Here is a 21208-nt window from a genome sequence, read left to right on the forward strand (position 1 = left end):
AGCAATTCCTAAGTAGAATGCGAAATTGGGATAAATGTGTCTTCGCACCTGTCAGTTGCATATAAGAAGTCTGGCAAATTTTTATAGAAACACTCAGTATTTGAGACTAAATAATTAAAAAGTTCTTAATAGTAAAGGTCAGGTCACATCGTAATTTCCGAACAGCCTAAATATTTCCTTCACACTTAAAATTCTTGCCCCTGGCTAAATTTGTATGGAGACTTTCATTAGAAAACTAATTTCAAAGAGATGATTCCATTGCTACTATCAAGTCAGACACCGAATTACCTTTTGTAACTGAGACTGAATGACTGCATGCGGTATGGGAGGGGGTGGCTGTTCCAGATGGATATATATTATAAATCATATTTTGAAAAAAGTAATCATCTCTAAAATGTTATAAGAAATAGAATGGCTGTTTACTCTCAACCTAGTTTTGAAATATGCTGACAATACACAAATTTACACAGCAAGAAGTCTAAGATAATTAAGTGATTATTAAAAACCTCTTACATTTGTTTGTACCTGTAGATGTAATACGAATCTTACAAACTAGAAAGCTGAGCTTAGAGATGGAGAAAGCGGGAAAGAGCAATGCTGCTGTGCTTTACAACAAGAAAAGAGCTAGACAACTTCAAATTAATGACATTTCTTGAAACTACTAGAGAACTGAGTCACAAGCAAAACAAGATAAAATTGGGAGAAACTGGCACCTGCAGGGAGAGACAAAACCAGAGTATTTGTTTACTTCGCAACAAAACAGCTGGATAAGCCAGTGGGGAGATTAATGTTTAACAGGATGCTACAGGGTGGCTAGCATGGGAGGGTGAGGCCCCGGCTGCTGTAAACACTGCAGGTTGAGGGGGTAGAATCTTCCTGCACACTTTTCCTCCATGAACTCCCACCAGAGGAGACAGGAGAGAATCTTGAGAAAGCTTCTCATGTGGTGCTGGCTGGAGGAAGGGAATAGCACCCATTTCCTAAAACAACCCAGGTCAATTTTCCCCATTCTCTAATTTGTAAAAGTTTTTATTACTGGAAAAATACACAACACTGTGAAGCATGGACGATGAAGGGATTAAAAAAAGGTCATAGTTCTCTTAAAAAAGATAGAACTGAAAATTCAAATGCACATGTTCATGCAAAGAACCAAAACCTCAAGCTTATCAATTATCAATTAGTAAGAAACACAGCAAAACCGTGTGGAAGGATCTCTTCGTAAGGACTCACACCTATTCAGAGCCAATAGTTTCACCCTCAGTAACTCAGGTTGATGAAAAGCCTTACATCTAAAAAACAGACATGAAAAGCTTAAAAGTAATTCATGTTTTTGATAAATCTCATCCAGTAGGGAAAAAACACACCTTCAAACAATTTACTAAGACTACCAACAAAACCTTTCCCCCTCATTAGTTATATTAAATGAGTGAGTTTAAAATTAGACATTTACACAGACTAACAAAAAAATCAAAAGCCAAAAAACAAATAAAACCCAAGTTATTACTCTTTTTTTTTTTCCAAGTTATTACTCTTGATCAGTGATTTTTTTTTTCTCCATATTCCTAAAATAATGATTTGGAAAGAACAGAGTGAAAAGGAAAAAGAGAAATAAGTAAAAACATGTACTAAATGTGTAGAACAACAGAAACTGGCCAAAATTAAATGCTTTTCTTCATTCTTCTTCATTATAGAATGACTGAACAGTTTTTTAAAAATTGATGATCACTCTGATGGAAAATGTAAAATCTATACAGTAACCAGGCTCTCCCCACCAATAAGACCAGTGAAATCCCTGTAAAAGATCCTAGAATTTGTTTTGCTATCAATAATTCATCCTCTCCATTAGTAAAGGGAAACACAGTTGTCAGATCTTTAAAATCCAGCCAAATGTAAAAGGCTAACTGAAAGGTCTCAACCTTTTACAAAACAGAAAGCTTTGAGGAAATAAAAATATTCCTTATAAACAGGGATTCCTGTTGAATTCTGAAGTTCCAAGGCCAACTTACTAATTGGAAGAGACATAAACCCTCCTATATTTTATTCTTTTTAAAATGTAAGATAAAATGTTTTTAAATATAAATACCCACATAAGTCTCTAGATCAATTATCCATTCTTATTAGTTGACATTCTGGATTAATCTGAACCACTACTCTCTTCCCTTAGTACAAATATCAAGGATTATCATGTGAATTACAAATTTGATTGGTCAGTAAAAAAAAAAAAATGGTAAGAAAGAGCACATGAGTATGACTAGTGAAACTTAAATGACTCTTGGCTGCTAAAAAGAAGGATGACAGATTTTCAGTTACATATTTCAAACTAGGCAAAGGTATTCCAATAGTGTGGCATGAAATGAAGTACTTCGTTTTTTATTTACCAGGTGATAACACTACCTTACAATCCATAAGGACTTTTTTTTTGAGAGATATAGTAATTCATAGCAATTAAAAAAAAAAGACTCTTGGGTCTCTTAAAATAAGCTAATGTTTCAAATGTTGTTAGCATTAAAAAACACTAAAAGCAAAGACAATTACTACTATTTTTCTCTTCCAATCTCTGGAAAGTAACTCACAAAGATATGCATGGTTAATCACAAAGCCACAGGTCAATACTTGGGATTTAAAACAGTAAATTAACAAAATGGAACTAAATCTTAAAGCCAAATTTATGTTCTACACAGTCTATCCCTAACACTTCCTACTATCATTAGAGTCAAAGATCTTGAAGACAAATACAAGCATGACTAACTGCCTATTTAATTCTCGACAATGTGTGGATACATTGTTATTAAAACTAAATGATCCAGATTTATTTTCTGCCTCATCTTCATTTTTTGGTTGGCTATCACAGTTCAGATAAAAAAATCTTTGTTTTCATTCAAGTTCATCTTCTTATCTACAGCAAAAAAAAAAAAAAGACTAATATAAACAGGCAAAAATTAGACAGCAATTATAACAGATTGACTTTTCTACATAATCAAATTATTCCTATGTTCAGCAGTAATAACTTTTCTACCATTTTGGGAATAGCCAATGCCAACTTCTGACAGCTTTATTTGGAAAAATGCTGCATAAAATGGGACTGAAGGTATAATGGAGTAAGATATGAAAGGCACAAACCCCTATAAGGATCACATCAATATAACAGAGTGTCATAAAAACAACAGAGATTAATGTGAAACTGTGGAAGTAAAATACAAAAATATATTTCCCTTCCCCAGACAGGATGCAAGTTTGAATTAGGAGGAAACACTTTCCTCTTACAGTTGCTGTCCTTGGTTAATCCTGCTTTAAGTAACTTAAATATATTCTTATTCAATTAGAAAAGAATTATCATATTTTTCCATATGTATACTTTAGCATATGAAACCAATTCAAGCAGTATTCATTAAAAATGTTTCAGTCAAGGAAATGACATCCAATATTCGTTCTTTCCTTCTACTACTGCTATAGAAATTTGTAGGAACTATCAAAAGATAAACATTCAGAAACCAAAGTTAACTTCCTTCCCATCTCAAAATATTTTGGACTCTTTTAAGCCTGGTTGCGTAATAATGAAAATTATTCATAGGTTAACGACATAATTCAGAATGCACTCTCAAATTCATACATTTCTTTTCTCCCTTTAAAAAAGCAAGACAAAAAAGCAAAACCAAGTAGCTTAAAGATTTCTGTCAATTCTCTTCTTCAAAGTTGGCATACTTCAGAAGGACAAACACTATTTTTTTAGAAGTACTTAATGAGAAAAAATTGTAAGAACCATTCTAATATAGGTCAAATTCCATTACAGTACATATAAAAATGACAATAATGAAATATTTTAAATGTTGACTAGCAGACCCACAAAATCATTTTGTTGATTTCATTACAGTCACCATAAAACATCTAAAGCAACAAGTGTTTTCACAGAAGCTGTCCATACAGTAGTGGACACTGAAGTTAAGGAATATTTATACTTAACACAACTTAAAGAAATAAATTAAAGGTTTGCTTCAGTTTTCCACAACCTTCTTGTCTCCTCTCTTTTCTACATCCCCACCCCAGTCTAGTCTGCACACTAAGGGAAGCGTGGGGCGGTTACGAGGAGATGGGAGCCACAGTCTTCCTGGAAGGCAGGGTCCACACTTAGAATCTTCTTTCCTTCCACATGCAAGACAGACTAGAGTTCATTCATATTGGCCCTCTTCCAGTCAGGAAAATTTTCTAAAGTGTTATAAACCATCTGGCTAGAGGGGAGAAGAAAGCAAAGGAAAGAGAAACAGAAATACAGAAAGGAGAGAAGAAAGAAAAAGAAGTTCCTATGTTGTCTTCTCAGTGTTCACTCAGGAATTTAGGATGAGTAATAGTTTATGAGTGTGGGAAGTCCATATATATTAAAGATAGCTTTTTTTTAATTAAAGAAAAGAAATGAGACCACATCTTATTTGTGTGTGAAAGTTTCTTCCTGAGAAGGGTAAGGGAGTAGCAAAATTTAAGAGACATCAGGTATTCATAATTACAATTATTCCCTCTTTAACAGATGCTTGAGAACAATTAATGCCTCTTGGTTATCGTGTGTGACAAATCTCCAGTGGTAACATCAATCATCTGTTCCCAAACTTGATTGTTTACATAATTTCCCAAGGAGACCTGGGTAACTCTTCATCTTACAAATGGGGAACTCAAAATACAAATTTCTACTCTCCTCCCTTCCTCCCCCAAAATATGGATGCAGGGGTCTAAGAAGACAACTGTTCTGTTATATATTTTTTTTGGAAAGATCCCAAGGTGACTCTGATGCTCACTGGTATAAATAAATTTTATCACAGATGCCTTCTGTATTTTAATGGAAGCTGACTTTTCACTGAGTGACTTAGCTTCTCTAGTTTAGTGCAATCTGATGCTTTATACAGTGTTTGTTAAGTCAGAGGGGGATGCCTATCTCTTAGATAAAAGCATACAAAAATTGGAAAAAAATGTTAAGTCTTTTGAGAGAAGGCAGAATTGTGAAATAGTACAAATGCAATAGAGAAAGGGAAGGAACAGTAACAAATACCAATTCCCCTATAGCTGCATGCACTTTAATAATTTCATTGCTTTTGAAAATGTGCAAAAGCCTGGAGGTTATATCCCAAGGACAAAATGGTAATTATGACATGATTATATAGGTACCCATGAATATTCATGTCAGGAAAGCTACTTTTCTTAAATTGATATGACCACTGAGTTTCAAGTGAGTCTGTTAGATACTAGAAGTATCTCTCACCTCTACTCCAGCATTTCTTCAGTTTCAAAATCCAGTATTTAATAATGGAACAAAAAAGATAAAGGACAAGTCTGAAGAATTGTACCATTCATTATAAAACTTATATATTAATTACACATTATGTGCAAACCATCTGCTTAGTGCTAGCAGTAATTTTAAAATGAATGCTACTAATAGCAAACATTTACATAACTCTTACTCTATGTCAAACAGTCAAACCCTGGGGGGAGGGTATAGCTCAAGTGGTAGAATGCATGCTTAGCATGTTCGAGGTCCTGGGTTCAATCCCCAGTATCTCCTCTAAAAATAAATAAATGAATAAATCTAATTAGCCCCTCAAGAAAAAAAAAACAATAAAAAAATTTTTAAAAAAGAAGTATGTTAAAAACTATTCTAAACCCTTTATGTACATTAGCTTACTTTAACATTATAACAACTCTAAAGGTAGGTTACTACTATGACTAGCACTTAATAGATGAAGAAACTCAAGTCCAGCACAGTTAAGGAACTTGAGCAAAGCCATAGAGCTTAGTAAGTGGAAAATATGATTTGAACCTCAGTAATCTGGCTCCATCATCTGCTCTTACTCAGTATACTGAGGAGTTTGCAGGCTAGCAGGGATAGGAGACATAAACATAAATAACAGTACAAGGCAGTATTATTAACTCATTCAGGAAATATTTTTTTAATGGATAGGAACCGTAAGAGATTTAGGTAAAGAAAAGAAGCCCTCCATAAGAAAACAAAGTTTTAGTTAAAAACACTTCAGAATTAATGTTTCAATATATAAAGTTTCATTCATTAGAAGTAAGAATAGAAAGAATCTATTTCATTATATGACTAAAAAAGATGCCCTACATATGCATACATTTATACAAAGTTATAACTTTGCATAATATGGGTGATAACTTTGTTAACAAATTCCCAGGCCAAGTTTTCCTGGACTTCGTTTCAAGGGAGGGAACTTAGAAAAATCATTATCTTGACATCCTTCACCATAGGGTTAAGAGAAACTTTTAATACAGTTTCTTGTGTTTCAAGACACAAGAGAAAATATCCACCCTTAATAACCAAAGCTTTTTTTGAGGATAGAGTATATATAGATTTTCTGTCATTTTTGAAGAGCTATGAGAGTCTTTAAGTGTCCTTTACAAGCACTGCTTTTTCCCAGCAGATATATGTTTAGAATTCATAACTCAAGACCAGATAATTATGTACAATGTGGTTCAGAGCTGATAAAACAATGATAAGGGTACCTACAGCCTCAGGGGGAATCACCATGGACTCAGGATCAGCTTCCAACAAAAAAATGGTGTCCCTTTACACAGACATGATCACGCAACAGAAAGTAGTTTTCATACTTGAATCAATTTATATTCTATTCCAACAGTTTCAGATAAGTTATGCAAGAATTGATCCATACATATAGAACATATATAATCTCCTTTACCAAACTTCCAGTCTCTGAATAAAGCAGTGATGATAAAGATACGACAGAAATAAAGAATAAGAGTATTGTACCAAATTTACCTTCGCTTTGCAGCATTACTTTCAAGGTGGATGTGGGGTGTAGGAGATAGTGAAATGGATATGAATTACTAATACCAAATTATAAAAGGATTATAATTATAAAACTATATCTCAGTTGCATGGTATTTTCTTTTCAAGCAATAATTTCTTTAAAAAAACAGTTCTCAGTATGTAAGCATAATTTGTAAAAAATCAAAAGTTAACACTCTAGAAAATTGTTTATGCAAAAATTTAATAAAAAAGATTATTTTACTAACAAGATATTTTCAAACTGGCAAAGACAGTGGCATTATATTCCATGTTTTATAGGCAAGGTCAGACTGAAATCCCTGAACTTTTTTGGTGCAAGACCAAATGGAAATAGATTGAGAAGGCAATCTATCAATTTTAATCAAAAGCCCTAAAGCTATTACTGTTCTTTAAATGAATAAATCTCTATAGTTCTCTTAAATTCCTAATTAGAAATTTAAAGATTCAAGAAGCATTATTCATAGTAGTAAAAGGTAAACATGAGTATCCTCAATAAAACAGTGAATACCAGTTGTGGTAAATCTTTAGACTGGAATGTATGTAGTCATTGAAAACACTCTTTTTAAAATGTATTTACACCTGAAAAATGTTCATAACAAAGGCAAAAGGTAAAGAATACATGATAATATATAAAATATTCAATTTTATTGGGAAAAAAATTCCTGTGAATGGAAAAATCACACAATTAATTACATTAAAGTGTCCGTATTGATTATTTCTGAGAAAAGTGATAAGACATTTTCTTCTCTTTTGTTTTTCTAAATTCTTTAAAATATATATAGATTCATTTCTAATCATCTCAGTAATAAGCTATTTGAAAATAAACAACCTAAGAGATAATGTTCCAAGATGACCACATTATTCTCTATCCACGCACTTGCCGAGGAGATTCACTCTGACTCCACACTCTCTTAACACAAAGCTGTAAAAAACTTTCTTTGAATTAACTCTACATTAGTTGAATGATAATTACTTAGTTAATGAATTACACAAACCATATCACTACTGCCTGTTAGAAGGGAAGGAAGGAAAAATAAATCTTATATTAGTCTATATTAATACTGGCTAGAAATTGTGAGTAAATAGAGTATTTTAGAAAGAGAAGTTGAAACCAGAACATGAACTGTTGATTACAGATTTAATAATCCAGATGATGGCTCTGTCCAGTAAGTCAGACAGCAAAGGTCACTACATCTGAACACAAGAGGTTAAATAAATTATGTGGTACTTTTCAAGGAAACAGAGTCAGAAAAAGAATTGAAATTGTAATCTGCTAGCCTACCATCCATCCATCAAAAATACAGAGTTGACTGCTGTATACAGAAATAAAGGAAACCACATTATTTCAAAGATTGTATAATTATTCAAACGGAATATATCTGGATGTTCAATACTATGTGGATATAATACATTCAAGTACAGTTTTATAATTTACAATTGTTTCTTCAAATAAATAGATAATAAATTTCTTTTATTACAGTAAGCTAAACATATGATAAAGTTCACTTCATTTATATTTAAAAAATAACCAATGGGGAGATAAAAGTTAAAGAGATCAAATTAAAATGGGGAGATTCCAAAGCCTAAATAAAAGTAAGGTGGTATGTGGTATTCCAGGTAGTTATTTCTCACAAATTTGTATTTTTAAAAAATGATGAAGTTAATACTGAAATGGGCAATACAAATTAGATTTATTCTTAGGGGTAAAAATCCTAAGAATTTGGCAACAACAGACCATCCTATGTCAATAACTCTAAGCTACTAAAGTTTCTTTAATTAAAGTATCTTCAAATGAATTAAAATAATAAAGTGAAAAAAAACTACAAAATGAAGAATTTTCTATTCTTTATTAGTGTAGAATAACCATTACCATTTCAAAGTATTCTAGAGAGGACTTAAGTTGTAAAATAAAAAATTCTTCTAAAAAAAGTATTTTCACTAGAGTTCAAGCAAAACTTATCTTAAAACTCCTTTGAAAATTAAATGTAGTACAAGTGGTTGTGGCACTTTAATGGGAGAAATGCTGGAGCCATTACCTTTGAGACAAAGTTAAAGAACAAAGGACAGAAGAATGTGTCAGCAAACCCTGAAGTGACTGAATAAAAGTGCTTTCAGATACAGGGCAAGTATTAGGAAGAAAGAAAAGGAGAAAGGACAAAGTACTGCCCCTCAGATTAAAAGAAACAACCTTAGACATATTCTGTCTTTAAACAGAAGTAATTAAAAGCAAATACTGTAAGTCTCAAAGGAAAAGTAGACAGACGACATGGCAAGTGTGACAGTGGCAGAGAAGCATGCTGTTAACCTCCACAGCACTGCGGAAATAAAGTAAAAGAGAGATGCAATAAATGTTACAATGAAACTGACCAACATTTTTAAAGGGGCAGGGTACAGCATGCTTTCCGGTTAATGCGCAGAATGGCAGAAATAAAGAGCAGAAATTATACATAATCTTGGCTGATCACTCCAAACAGAGCTTGAAATTACTGGTTCATTTTTAGCCAGAAGTAGCCAAAAAGAAAAACATATGTATTTAGATAAGAAAAAATAAGGCTAGACCAAAATTTAATCTGCAGCAAGATATTCTAAATTTTTATAAAATCAAGATACTGTCTTAAGAGAATATATTTATTTGTATTTGTGCCCCTTCTTCTACCATTCACTCTTAATTTCTCATTCCCCCATGACTAAATCACTACTATAAATGATAACATACACACATATGCAATCTTTATATCAGCATTAATTGAACAGTGTCATGTTTTCTGTTCATTCATACAATAGATTGATGTACCACTAATATATATCTAAACACTAAAAAAACCTTTCAAAGTTAACCTATTTCATAAGTGTCCTTAAATTGATCTCTTTATTGTGATCAAAATTAGTAAAACAGAAATAAAACAGAGAGACAATGAAATGTTTGGTCTTTCTAGAGACAGCTGTTGAATATATCTTAAAAAAGCAATCTAAGTGAGATTAAACATGGTATTATCTTATTACTCCCCAAAACAGCTCTCTGTACTTCACCATCTCCCATTTCTGCCTCTCTTTTCTTTCTTAAAACCACCAAACTTTTATCTTACCACTCCTTTCTTTTTTTGGGGGGGGTGGGGGGCTCATCTTACTTATATTAGTAGCACTTACAATGCTAATCAATTCCTTCTCCTTGAAAAACCTCCTTCACTTGGCTTCCCAGGTACCAATTTTCCTACTATCGATAACCGCTCCCTCAATCTTCTTGTTGATTTTTCTTGTCTCAATTATTGAACACGCAAGTACCCTCAAGTAAGGTAAGGTACTCATAGTATTTCTCATCTCTAATTGGAGTCTAACGCTCTTGGAGAGATCTTATCCAGCTTTTTGCTTAAATATAATACGTCAACAGATAAGAAATTTATGTCTGGTCCAACAATCTGCTGTGAGCTCCAACATGACATGTCTAGTTAGATGGCGAGAAACACTGCAAACTTAACCAGTTCAGAACTTCCCCGTGAATGCCAAACTTGACATCTCCACTTAGTATTTTTAATAACTCTCAAGCTTAGCCAGTCTAGAAGTCAACTTTTGGCCTTCTCCCTTAAGACAGTTCCTCTGGTCGTCTTCTCTTTCTCAATTAATGGCAAGACTACTCTTAAAAACGCTTAGGGAAAAAAACCTCAGTGTCATCCTAGAGTTTTCTCTATCACTCTTCCCATGTGGTCTATTAACAATTCTACTGGTTCCAATTTCAAAATACAAACAAGATCTGTTTACTTCTCCCTGGCTTACCACTATTCAGTCTTAGCTGGATTAACACAACAGCCTTCCTGATTCCACTCGTGACACCTTATGTCCGTTCTCTACAAGACATCCAAACTGAGTTTTTAAAAAAGTAAGTCAGCATTATATCACTACTTTGCTCAGAATCTTACAATGGCTCCCAACTCCCAGGAAAAGCAAAAGTCTTACAATGGTAAACAACGCTCTGTTGAAGCAGCTTTTCTTCACTACTCTGAAATCATCTACTACTCTCCACCCAGATCACTGCAGTGCAGCAACACTGGCTTTCCCTCTGTTCCCTGAACACTAATCACATTCTTACCTCAAGACTGCTGAACTGTTTGCTCCACCTGGAATAATCTTCTACTTTTAAACATGGATTACATCTCCATCTCCTTCTAGTCTTTGCTCTCATTCAGCTATTCATATAGGCATCATGTCATCACCAACTGAAAACTACAACTCCCTACTCCAGCACCCTCTCACTTTCTTGCTTGGTTATACCCAAAGCACTCATCACCTTCTAATATAATAACTCACTCATTTATTTTGTTTTTTGTTTCCTCCAGCACAAAAAAATATAAGTCTCCTAAGAGGAACAGAACTTTTTTTTTTTTTGTTCACAGTTTATCTCCCATGTCTAGAACTGTGACTGTACAAAAAGATGAATAAAATTCACTGAATTAATGAACAAGAGTATCTCACACCTTCTGCCTCATCTAAATAAAGAAATGATTTTTTTCATGGCTAATCAAAGTGACAGCTATACAAAAGTCAGATGGAAAATAAATCTGGAATGGTACTGGAGTGAGGCACAGAACTTTTAATTTTTTTTTATCGTGAAATAAAGCAAGTTCCCTGGTGATGCTGTTGTTGCTGGTCTACGGAGCACAGTTTGAGAACCTACCTTGGAGATTATTCTATAAAGTACAATATGCATCCTTTCAGTCTAATATTAATTAGTTCTTTTGCCGCCTTCCTTGACAAAGGAAGGATTTGAGAACATTTTAATTACATTTATTCTTCTGACTTATTGTCAAGTACTTAATGTATCCATGGCCATCACTGTTTTATACAGTCAATACACATTTACATTGACTGCATATTTACCATTTCTACTGCTTTCCATTCCTTTCTGAATCTCTTACCTTTGTCTTCATCTTCTGCATTTTCTCCTTCTGCCTTAAGAATATCCTTTAAGATTTTCTTTAGTGTAGGTTTGCTGATGGCAAACTCTTCATTTTTATTCATCTAAAAATGTCTTTATTTTACTTTTGTTGAGAGATTTTCACTGCATATGGAATTTTAGATTGGTAGGTATTTTCCTTCACACACTGAAGATCTCATTCCACTGTTTTCTGGTTTCTACTGCTTCGTTGAGTGGTTGGTTGTCAATCTAATTGTCCATCCTTTGAAGATAGTTTTTCTCTGCCTCCTTTTAAGAATCCCCCTTTGTGTTTTATTTTCAGTTTTACTATGATCTGTGAAGGTGTGACTGTCCCACTACCAGCAAGGGTCAGAGGATCAGACACAATCAGCTTTAATCTAGCACTTAATTAGCTTTATAGAGGGATGTACGATAGGATATTCAGCATGCAGAGCATCTTCAAACTCATCAGGAGGCCAAGCAACTATTCACATGCTCAGCTTCTTGAATCTCTCCCCAGCACACACAGAGTAAGCACAGCTGCCAAGGACAGTTAGGGTGCAGGTAGTTCACCTGGACACGGAGACGTGCCTTGGTCTCCTGACAGTCCTGTGTTGTTCACAGATGCAAGGCCACTGTGTCAAGTCACGGTTCTCTCAGGCCAGAGGTGAGACCACAGATGGTGTTTCACAGTAAATTTCAGAGATAACTAGCTCCTAACATGTAACATTCCTCATTTGTCTTAACTCAATTTATTTCCCCAGAATGGTGCTATGAGAAGACAGACTCAAAGTCAGGTTTTCAGGCAGGCCTAGGTCTGTTAGGGTCCAGATCTGATTTTAAAACTTTATTCACAATGTAGATTTCATGTCATTTATTCTCTGGGGTATGAAGGCTTATTAAATTTCTGCCTTAATGTCTTTCATTAATTTTGTAAAGTTCGTAACAACAACCCTTTCTAATACTTGCTTTAGCTGCATTATTTCTCTTCTCTCCTTTTAGGTCTCCTACTGAATTATGTTCAACTTCCTTTCTTCAACCTCTATTTCTTTCTGTATTTGTTCATCATTTTTGTCTCTCCATGCCTCCTTCTGTATATTTTCTTCTAAATTTCCTACACTTCATTAGTTTTCTTTTCAACTGTGTCTTACCCTCCATTCAACCCAACCACTGAGTTCTTAATTTTGGTAATTATGTTTTTCAGCATCTAGAATTTATATTTTAAAAATAATTTTTATTTCCCAATTGAAGTTTTCTACCTTCTCTTTCATCTTGTCAGCATGGTTATTTTCAGGCTATGTCTGGTAATATCCAGAGCTGCTGTGATTTTGTTTCTGTTGTCCATGCTTATGCTGAATTTATTCATGTTGTCTTGCCTTTTCCTACACCTGCTTTTTAAATTGTGTTCTTGTTATAATCCTTAGATTATATTCTTTAGGAGACCTTCTTTCAGAGAGGATTTAATTTTTCATCCTGTGAACACTAGCAATCCAAGATCACCTCAGTTTATTCAGGATTGATATGATCTAGAGTTGAGCTGTAAAAGCACTGAAGACTTATCTTCTACTGGTTTACCCTAGACTACAGCCCTTTGGGAACCTAAACCAAAGCTAGTTCACCCATACAGTGGTGAGCACTAGACTCTCTTCCCTGTGCTCTTGTGAATCTACCATAAGTGCTCTCAGCCATTCCACCAAAATTGACAGATGCTTCCAGGGGAAAAGAATACTCAAAAGCCAGGCTCACATTTCTATACTGGTAATTCTTTCCTATCTTGTTTACTTTCCAATGCCTTAAAACAGGTTTTGGTTTTGGTTTTTAAAACATATATGGGTCTAACTTTTCTAGACCTACCTAGAGGAAGAACTGGTCCCAATCACCTAGTCTGCCATTACCAAAACTGAAGTTGAGTAACCAAACTATAAACAAGATAGTAATTGATTATACCTAAAGTTAAACTGTACCTGGAACTCAGATGTCTTAAAGTACGCATTAAGTAGAATTTGTGTCAAAAACAAAACCAAGTAAGTTCCTAAAAAGCTATTTTTTGAAAAAGATGACATTAGTGAATGACTACTGTTTCCAAAATCAAGACAATAAAAGCAATTATTTTTTCATATAACTCATGAGAAATCTTGCACTTTAAAATATATAAATAAGTTTGAGGAAACTTCTTTTTTTGACAACTCAGAAGTACAACTTTTGTAAGACATTAAATACATTTAAATATTCATGTATACATACATCTTGTAGAGAGCAATTCTGCCCTGAAACAGTATTTAATTAGGTATACATATAGGTCACTCTCCCCTACCCACATCAGTTTTTTTCCTCCTAATACAATACCAGGTTCAGCTGAATATTTACTGAGCCTACATTGCATATGCTCATTAAGGAAAATGTAACATGGTGTTTTCTGGAGAAATTTCCAGTCCCACAGGAGAGATACAGGGATAATGTGATAATGCTGTAACAGACGTATGCACAAGATGCTACAGGTACACAAGAGAGACATCGTGTCAGCATGATGTGACATTTCAATTACTGTTCCATTAGTGACATTTCAACTACTACTTCCTAAAATGCCTGTTTCCTTTGGTGATGCAATACTAAGCAAAAAAGAAAATGCACATCACATACCAATTCATGTTTTAAGCTTAAAAAAACTCACCTGTGTAAACATAAACACAAAGCATTATATGAGACTCCAAGGAGGAAAAACTGATAGGAGAACTCACCCCATCTGGCAGTGCCCTCCAGCACACAGCACTAACAAATTCATTTGTATCATCTTCTTTTCGGTCTTTGTCCAGAACACTTTTGACCGTATCAAACTTAAAAGTTAGCAAAGTCTTAGAAAGTCCTTTATAGTACAGGTAAAGAGAGTTGTTCTCGCTTCCTGAGAAAAATAAAAAAAGAAATCCAATGTTTTTAGTTTGGGAAAGCTTAGAATCGGGACATCACAAATTCAAAGACTAATAATCTTTTACAGTTATGAAAGACCAGAGCATAGGATTTCTGGGGAATCATGAGAGAAAAGGATTCACAGAAAAAAACTATACTAATCTAAAGAAATAACCATTGTTAAATGCTATAACAATATTGATATAAAAATTTATAGCAGAGATGTAGAGAAGAATCAGAAATTTGTTATTATAGCATGATACTGAATTACATTTAGAAAAATTTCTGTCTAGAGAGGAAAAAGAAAGTTATAGCACTTAAAAAGGTAAAATTTCATAACCTACAAAACTTATTTCCCAAGATAAGCATTACTCCTATTACATGAGTGGTCTAAAAAGGCCTGTATTTTTGAGCAGTCTATCAAAGTATAATTATGGAAGACATTTGCTTTGACAGGGTTTAGGTTCATATACATGTAGAGAGTCAACTTTCCTAAGTAAAGGCCAAGTCACTTTAAAGTGCTGACAAAAGTTCATGTATTCAGGCATCAGATATATTAATGCATTTGAACAGTACCAAATTTGAGTTTTCTACTTCTGATTTAAATTGGTATAGATTATCAACAATGAAAGGCCAAGAATAACAAATCAAGATACCCAAATAGGCTGGTTTTTGAAGAGAACACTATAGAGGGGGAAATGAGTATCAAGCTTAAGAAGACAAATAATGTCTCCAAAATTAAGACATCAGAAATTAATATTTTCCATCTTCTACATAACATCTATAGAAATTATGTTTTGATGGAGAAAAACACAAAAGCTATATAACAATCTTATGCTATTTCATGTGGTCAGGGCTTGTGCTCAGCAAAGGAGGAAGGGCTAACGCTTTTTCTCATCTGAGGAAAATTCAGCGTGCTACCTTCCGAATGTACAGATAACTTCCTGAGTTGCTATGTAGTCTGTTTCCACTGAATGCAATTTCAGTGACAGATACCTGTTAAAAAGTTGCAGGAAGAGATAGTTTCACTTACCACAAGCTATATAATCCCCATTGGAAGCGAGGCCTACGAAGTTTTTTTCATTGATGTGACCCTTGAAGGAACGTAGACAGTATGGCTTCCCTACGTTCCACAGCTTTAGCTGGCTGTCTGTTGAGCTGAGATAAACACACAAAGTTAGAACATATTTAAGATTTCATGGCATGAAACTCATCACTACTAATTAGAGGCAATCCAGTTTGGTGGTTAAGAATGCAGACTCTGGAGCCAGACTGTCTGAGTTAGAATGCTCAGTGAGCTGTTAATTTATTTTTGACCTTAGGATAGTTACACAACCTCTCTGGCCTCAACTTTTTTTATCAGTTAAATGTGAAATATAATGATTCCTACCTTAAAGAATTAGATTATCAACAACGAATCACTTTAAATCATTTTATGCTTTCAGCAGTCTCTGGGCATGTAGGAAGTCCTTAATAAGCAACAGCCATCAATGACACCATACCACAAGCACCAAACAACAAGAGACCCCTGCTGGAGCTCTGCTTAATGTCAGGGATATAGCTGTTCCCGTTGATTTGATTTACTTTTCAACTGTTAAAGCATATTAGTATACTGAATATAAATTGTTTTCACAGCTTAGCTGGACTTATAGGGGTGGAATACTATGAATGGTTGAATGGTCTATATAAAGTGGTTTATTACTAAAATAATATGTAAGTGCAATTATTAATATAAAAATAATTGAATATAAAATCATGCTAATCCTATCATATAGTCTTAGGATTCGAATTAAAATATCATATTTTTGTTTTCTTCTACTTTCTGTTGCAAAAATTGGATCTTACAACACATATTACTTTGTAAACTGCTTCTCCTCATTCAACATTTGTTTTATATTTTTAATGTAAAATAAATACATCTCTGTATCTTTACTAATGACTATACAATAAATCATCTTTTCTCTTACTCTAACATTCACAGAATAGGGCACCATGCTAAATGTTTTACATATATTATTTTATTTAAAGATTCACAATATAAGATATCTAGTATTATTAGCTCTATTTCAGAGATGAGGAAACAGATTTAGAAGGTTAAGGACATTTTCAAGGTACCACAGCAAGTAAACAGTAGAGCCAAGAATGAAGCTGTCTTTTTTCAGAAGCCAAACTCCAAACTTTTTGAATACCTCTCTTTTTAAATCGCCATCTCCTCATTTTTCAATATAACATCTACTCTTAGACATTTATGTTGTTTTAAATTTGTTTTTTGCTCAACAATATTGCACTGAAATATCCCTTTATATGTGTGTGTGTGGGGTGTGTGTGTGTGTGTATTGTCCAAGAACTCAGAGGTTGCAGCAGTATGTATATATTTTAATATTACTTTTTAGTATTTCCAAATATACTTGTGAACGAGTTTGTCTTAAATACTTCTAGATAGCAAATATGTCCAAGAGGAAAATCATGATGATTCATAAAAACTAAGAAAGAAAAAAGACTGGTGAATATATAAACCACAAATCCAAATAAAAAAGGTCAACCAAGATTTCCAATTTATACAATTAAGTATACATATATTTCAAATAACTGGAATCAAACTAATTGATTCAACATTTATAAATCTAAAATTGAAGAAAAATATTTTTGCCACATAATCTACCATCCATATTTGAATCTGAATAAAATTTTAATTATTTACTGGCCATTATTACCCCTAAAGGTGGGATACTTTTTGACTGCTCACCATCTAATTTAGATTTGTGAACCAATTACCTAGATCAAATTCCTTTTGAAAGCTCAGCTTTCATTTTCTTTTTTCCCCTTATTTGTAACTCAATTCAAATTATCTTGCTAAATTAATTCAAGTTACCGAGTTCTTATCTAGAGCAGCCAGTACGGAGGCAGATGTAGTGGGGAGGAACAAGTATAAGGCACTAGCATTATTAACCTCCTGAGAGATACTAGAAACTATGTGAAAAGAAAAAAACAATGTATGATTAAGCTTGAGAAGAAATACCATATATGGAAAAAAGGAGATTAAGAATGGGTATTTACTAGGATAATATAAAATAAAGAGAACTATGAAATGGGTAACAGACCGAAGGGACTGCCCCTTGTCAGCAGAAGAGCTCAGTCAACTGTACTTCAGCAGCTGAGGTTTATTTATCTGGTTGACATCTTGTTATCTTCAAATAAAATAAAATACAACTAAAAGCTTGTATTAGATTCTCTAGTTCAGAAGCTTTCTCAAATAATATGTCAGGTGTAAGCAGTCTTATTTAGAAAGTTCTCTTCAAAACATATTTAAAACTCACCATGACATCATATGGAGATCAAGCAACATGGAATCAAGAAACATGGAATCACAAAAGTCAACCACATACTGCTTAAAACCAAAAATAATAGTACTACTCTGCAATGCAGATAAATATAACATATTAGTTGACTTTAATAAATAAAACACTTCTCATTCTACTGCATCAACTATGTTGTTTCTCTCTTCTTAAGGAGCAGTGGCTGAAATCCAGTCTGAAGTTCAGATCTTTAAGGGGCAATATTACAAACTAGTATCACCAGGATTTTATTCACAAGTAACATATAAAAGTGATCAATACAGACCAGAACATACATGTATTTAATTAGGTAAGTTATAAAAAATTAACTTATTTAATAAAAAAAATAGCGCATATACCACAGTGTTACTCTTTACATATACCCACGGTGACATCAGAAACTAGTAAATCATGTTAAGCTCATCTTCTGAAGAGAGTAATACTCACGCAGAGACAATTTCCTCACCACTCACAAACTTTGCGTAAGAGACTGCTTTTCGGTGTCCTTTGAATACCATGATTGGCTGTTTAGTGTTACGAAGATCATAGTAGTGAACACAGTGATCTAAAGTAAAAGAAAACAAACAAAAAGAGAAAAATGTAGTCAATAAAGAAATGGAAAGCAAAGCTAGTTTTAACTGGTTTTGGTGTTTTACAGCAAATGTTTCAGGGACAATGTCAAACCTGTAACAGCCAGAAAACTAAGGGCAATGACTCATTTTCAAACATAAGAAAGATATAGTGGGTTGTCTGTTTTGAATCTACAAGAATATGATTGGATGAAAAAAGTGTATACGCATATACCAGTATCAGTCTGAAAGGGAGTTCCCTGATATTTCCTGAGATCTTGGCTCTAACAACATGAAGGGTTCAAAGTAACTGGAAATTTTAATGTATCTTTATCCTTATATTTTGATGGCTTCATAAAAGTAATGTAAACATTTTGAGCTTCTGGCTAAAGAAAATGCTATATAATTTTATTTCCCACTCTTGCTTTTTAAAATATACTTCCTTGAGACACATTTTGCACATAATGAAACCTACTCACTGTGGGTATAAAAATTCAATGATTTTACTAACTTTAACCAGTGTTTCAACCAACCAACATCATGTATCAGTTTTAGAACATTTTCCTCCTCCCATTAAGATCCCTCATAGTCCATTTACCACGCACCACCCTAGGCAACCACTATGTATTGCCTCTATAAATTTGCCTTTTCTGGACACTTTACAAAAATGGAATCATACAGTATGTGACTTGATGTATGGCTTCTTACACTTCACTTAATGGTTGTAAAGTCCATTCATGTTTTAACATGTGTTAGCAGTTTATCTTTACTATTGCTGAAGAATATCCATTGCATGGACCAATTTTGTTTATATTTGTTTCCATTTTTTGGTTATTATGAATAATGCTGCTATAAACTATCACGTTCAGATCTTTGTGTGGACATTTATTCAGGTCTCAGGTAAGATACCTGAAAAGTGGAATTACTGTCTTGTGATAATTTTGTGTTTAACTTTTTAAGAAATCTACAAACTGTTGACTGTACATTTTACCTTCCCACCAGCAATGCACGATGGTTCCAATTCCTTTACATGAGTCCTCTGAACATTTTGGATATGTATCCAAATTGTTTTTGCAAATATTTTCAAATTCTCTGTTGCCTGTCTTTTTATTTTCTTATTTTGAAGTACAGAAGTTTTGAACTTTGATAAGGTCCAATTTAACTTTTTTTTCTTCATAGAACACACTTCTGGTGTTGGAAATAAGAAAACTTTGACTAATCCAAGGTCTCAACAGATTTTTCTATTTTTTTCCAAAAAATTTTATTGTTTTGGTTCTTATATTTAAGTCTGAGATCAATTTTAAGTTAATTTTTGTGTATAGTGTGAAGTAAAGGTTTTAGTCCACCTTTCTGTATGTGGATGGATACGAATCCAGGTTGTCCCAGAATCATTTGAGAACAGACTACCTTTTCTCCAATGAAATGCTTTGGCACCTTGGTTGAAAATGAATGGACTATAAGCAAGGTTTTACTTCTGGTTCTTAACTCTAATCCACTGATCCACATACATCTACTCTTGTGCCAGGACAACAATGTCTTAGTAACTACAGTTTTATCATTTTGAAATTGAGAAGAAAAAGTCCTCCAAATTTTCTTTTTTAAATGTTTCAGTACTTCCTGGTCTTTTCCAGTTTGTTTATACTACTTTGAGTTCACTGAGCTTCTTGGATGTGTAAACTGATGTTTTTCTTCCAATTTGGGAAGGTTTGGGCCATTATTTCTTCAAATATGTTTTTAGCCCTTCCCCCCTCACCTTATCTTCTGGGAGTCAGTAGTGTACATGCTGGTATGTTTAATGGTGTCTCATAGGTTTCTGAGGCTCTAATTCATTTTTCTTCATTCCTTTTTCTATTACTTAGACTGAATTCTATTACTGAACTGTCTCCAAGTTCACTGATTCTCTTGCCAGCTCAAATTTGCTCATGAGCGCCTCCAATGATTTTTTTTTTTTCATTTTAGTTATACTTTTCAACCACAATACTTGTTTTTTCTTATTCCTATTTTTTAATACTCTATTTGGTAAGATATATGTGTCATATTTTTCTTAATTCCTTATAGTTGAATTCATTGAGTATTATTTTTAAAAGCTGACTTAAAATCTCTATCTAGTAAGCTCAACATCTGGGACAGTTTCTGTTGACTGAATTTTTCCTGCTTCTTTCCACATCTCATAATTTTTTTTGTTAAAAACTATAGACATTTCAGATAATAAAATGTGACAACTCCAGAAGTCAGTTCCTACCTCTTTCTCCCGGTTTGTTGTGGCCAGTCTTTCAGTTAGTGGTGGTGTTGCCACTTGCTTGTTTAGTGGCTTTTGCAGAACTAATTCTGTAGAGTCTGTAATCCCTGCTGTATGGAACCACTGAAGTCTCTGATCAGCTTTGTTTTGTTTTGTTTTGCTTTGAACCCAGCTGCCTAAAGGCTGCTACTGGGTCAGCGTCATCTGGTAGTCGCAAGGCTTCCTTAAATGGTTTGAGTCAGTGTGTCTTTCCCCCATGGCCAAGGGGATGTCTGGGTGTCAAGGCATGCTTTCAAAGCTGAGACAACTCATATAGCGGCCTTAGCCCTCACTTCTTGCTTACATAGACCCTCAGGGTCAGCCAGAGGTAAGCGACTAGAGCCCTCTCCAGTGTTTCCTGGACAGGCACAGTGGCCTGGACGTGCACAAAGCATCCTCATCACAGGA

At 33.9% G+C, this 21208-nt stretch overlaps 1 protein-coding gene across 3 annotated transcripts in view; it reads right to left on the reverse strand.

Annotated features, from left to right (window-relative positions):
• COP1 (COP1 E3 ubiquitin ligase) overlaps nt 1-21208 on the reverse strand; it is a 165277-nt gene that overhangs the window by 13426 nt on the left and 130643 nt on the right. For all 3 annotated transcript variants that reach the window (XM_064478015.1, XM_064478016.1, XM_010992918.3), the window contains 3 exons: nt 18401-18518; nt 15652-15776; nt 14453-14613 (listed from right to left, as the gene is read on the reverse strand). In XM_064478015.1, the coding sequence (XP_064334085.1) occupies nt 14453-14613; nt 15652-15776; nt 18401-18518 (404 nt within the window). The remainder of the gene's footprint in view (nt 1-14452; nt 14614-15651; nt 15777-18400; nt 18519-21208) is intronic.

The sequence above is a fragment of the Camelus dromedarius genome, chromosome 23, assembly GCF_036321535.1.
Source record: "Camelus dromedarius isolate mCamDro1 chromosome 23, mCamDro1.pat, whole genome shotgun sequence".
Taxonomy (NCBI): domain Eukaryota; kingdom Metazoa; phylum Chordata; class Mammalia; order Artiodactyla; family Camelidae; genus Camelus; species Camelus dromedarius.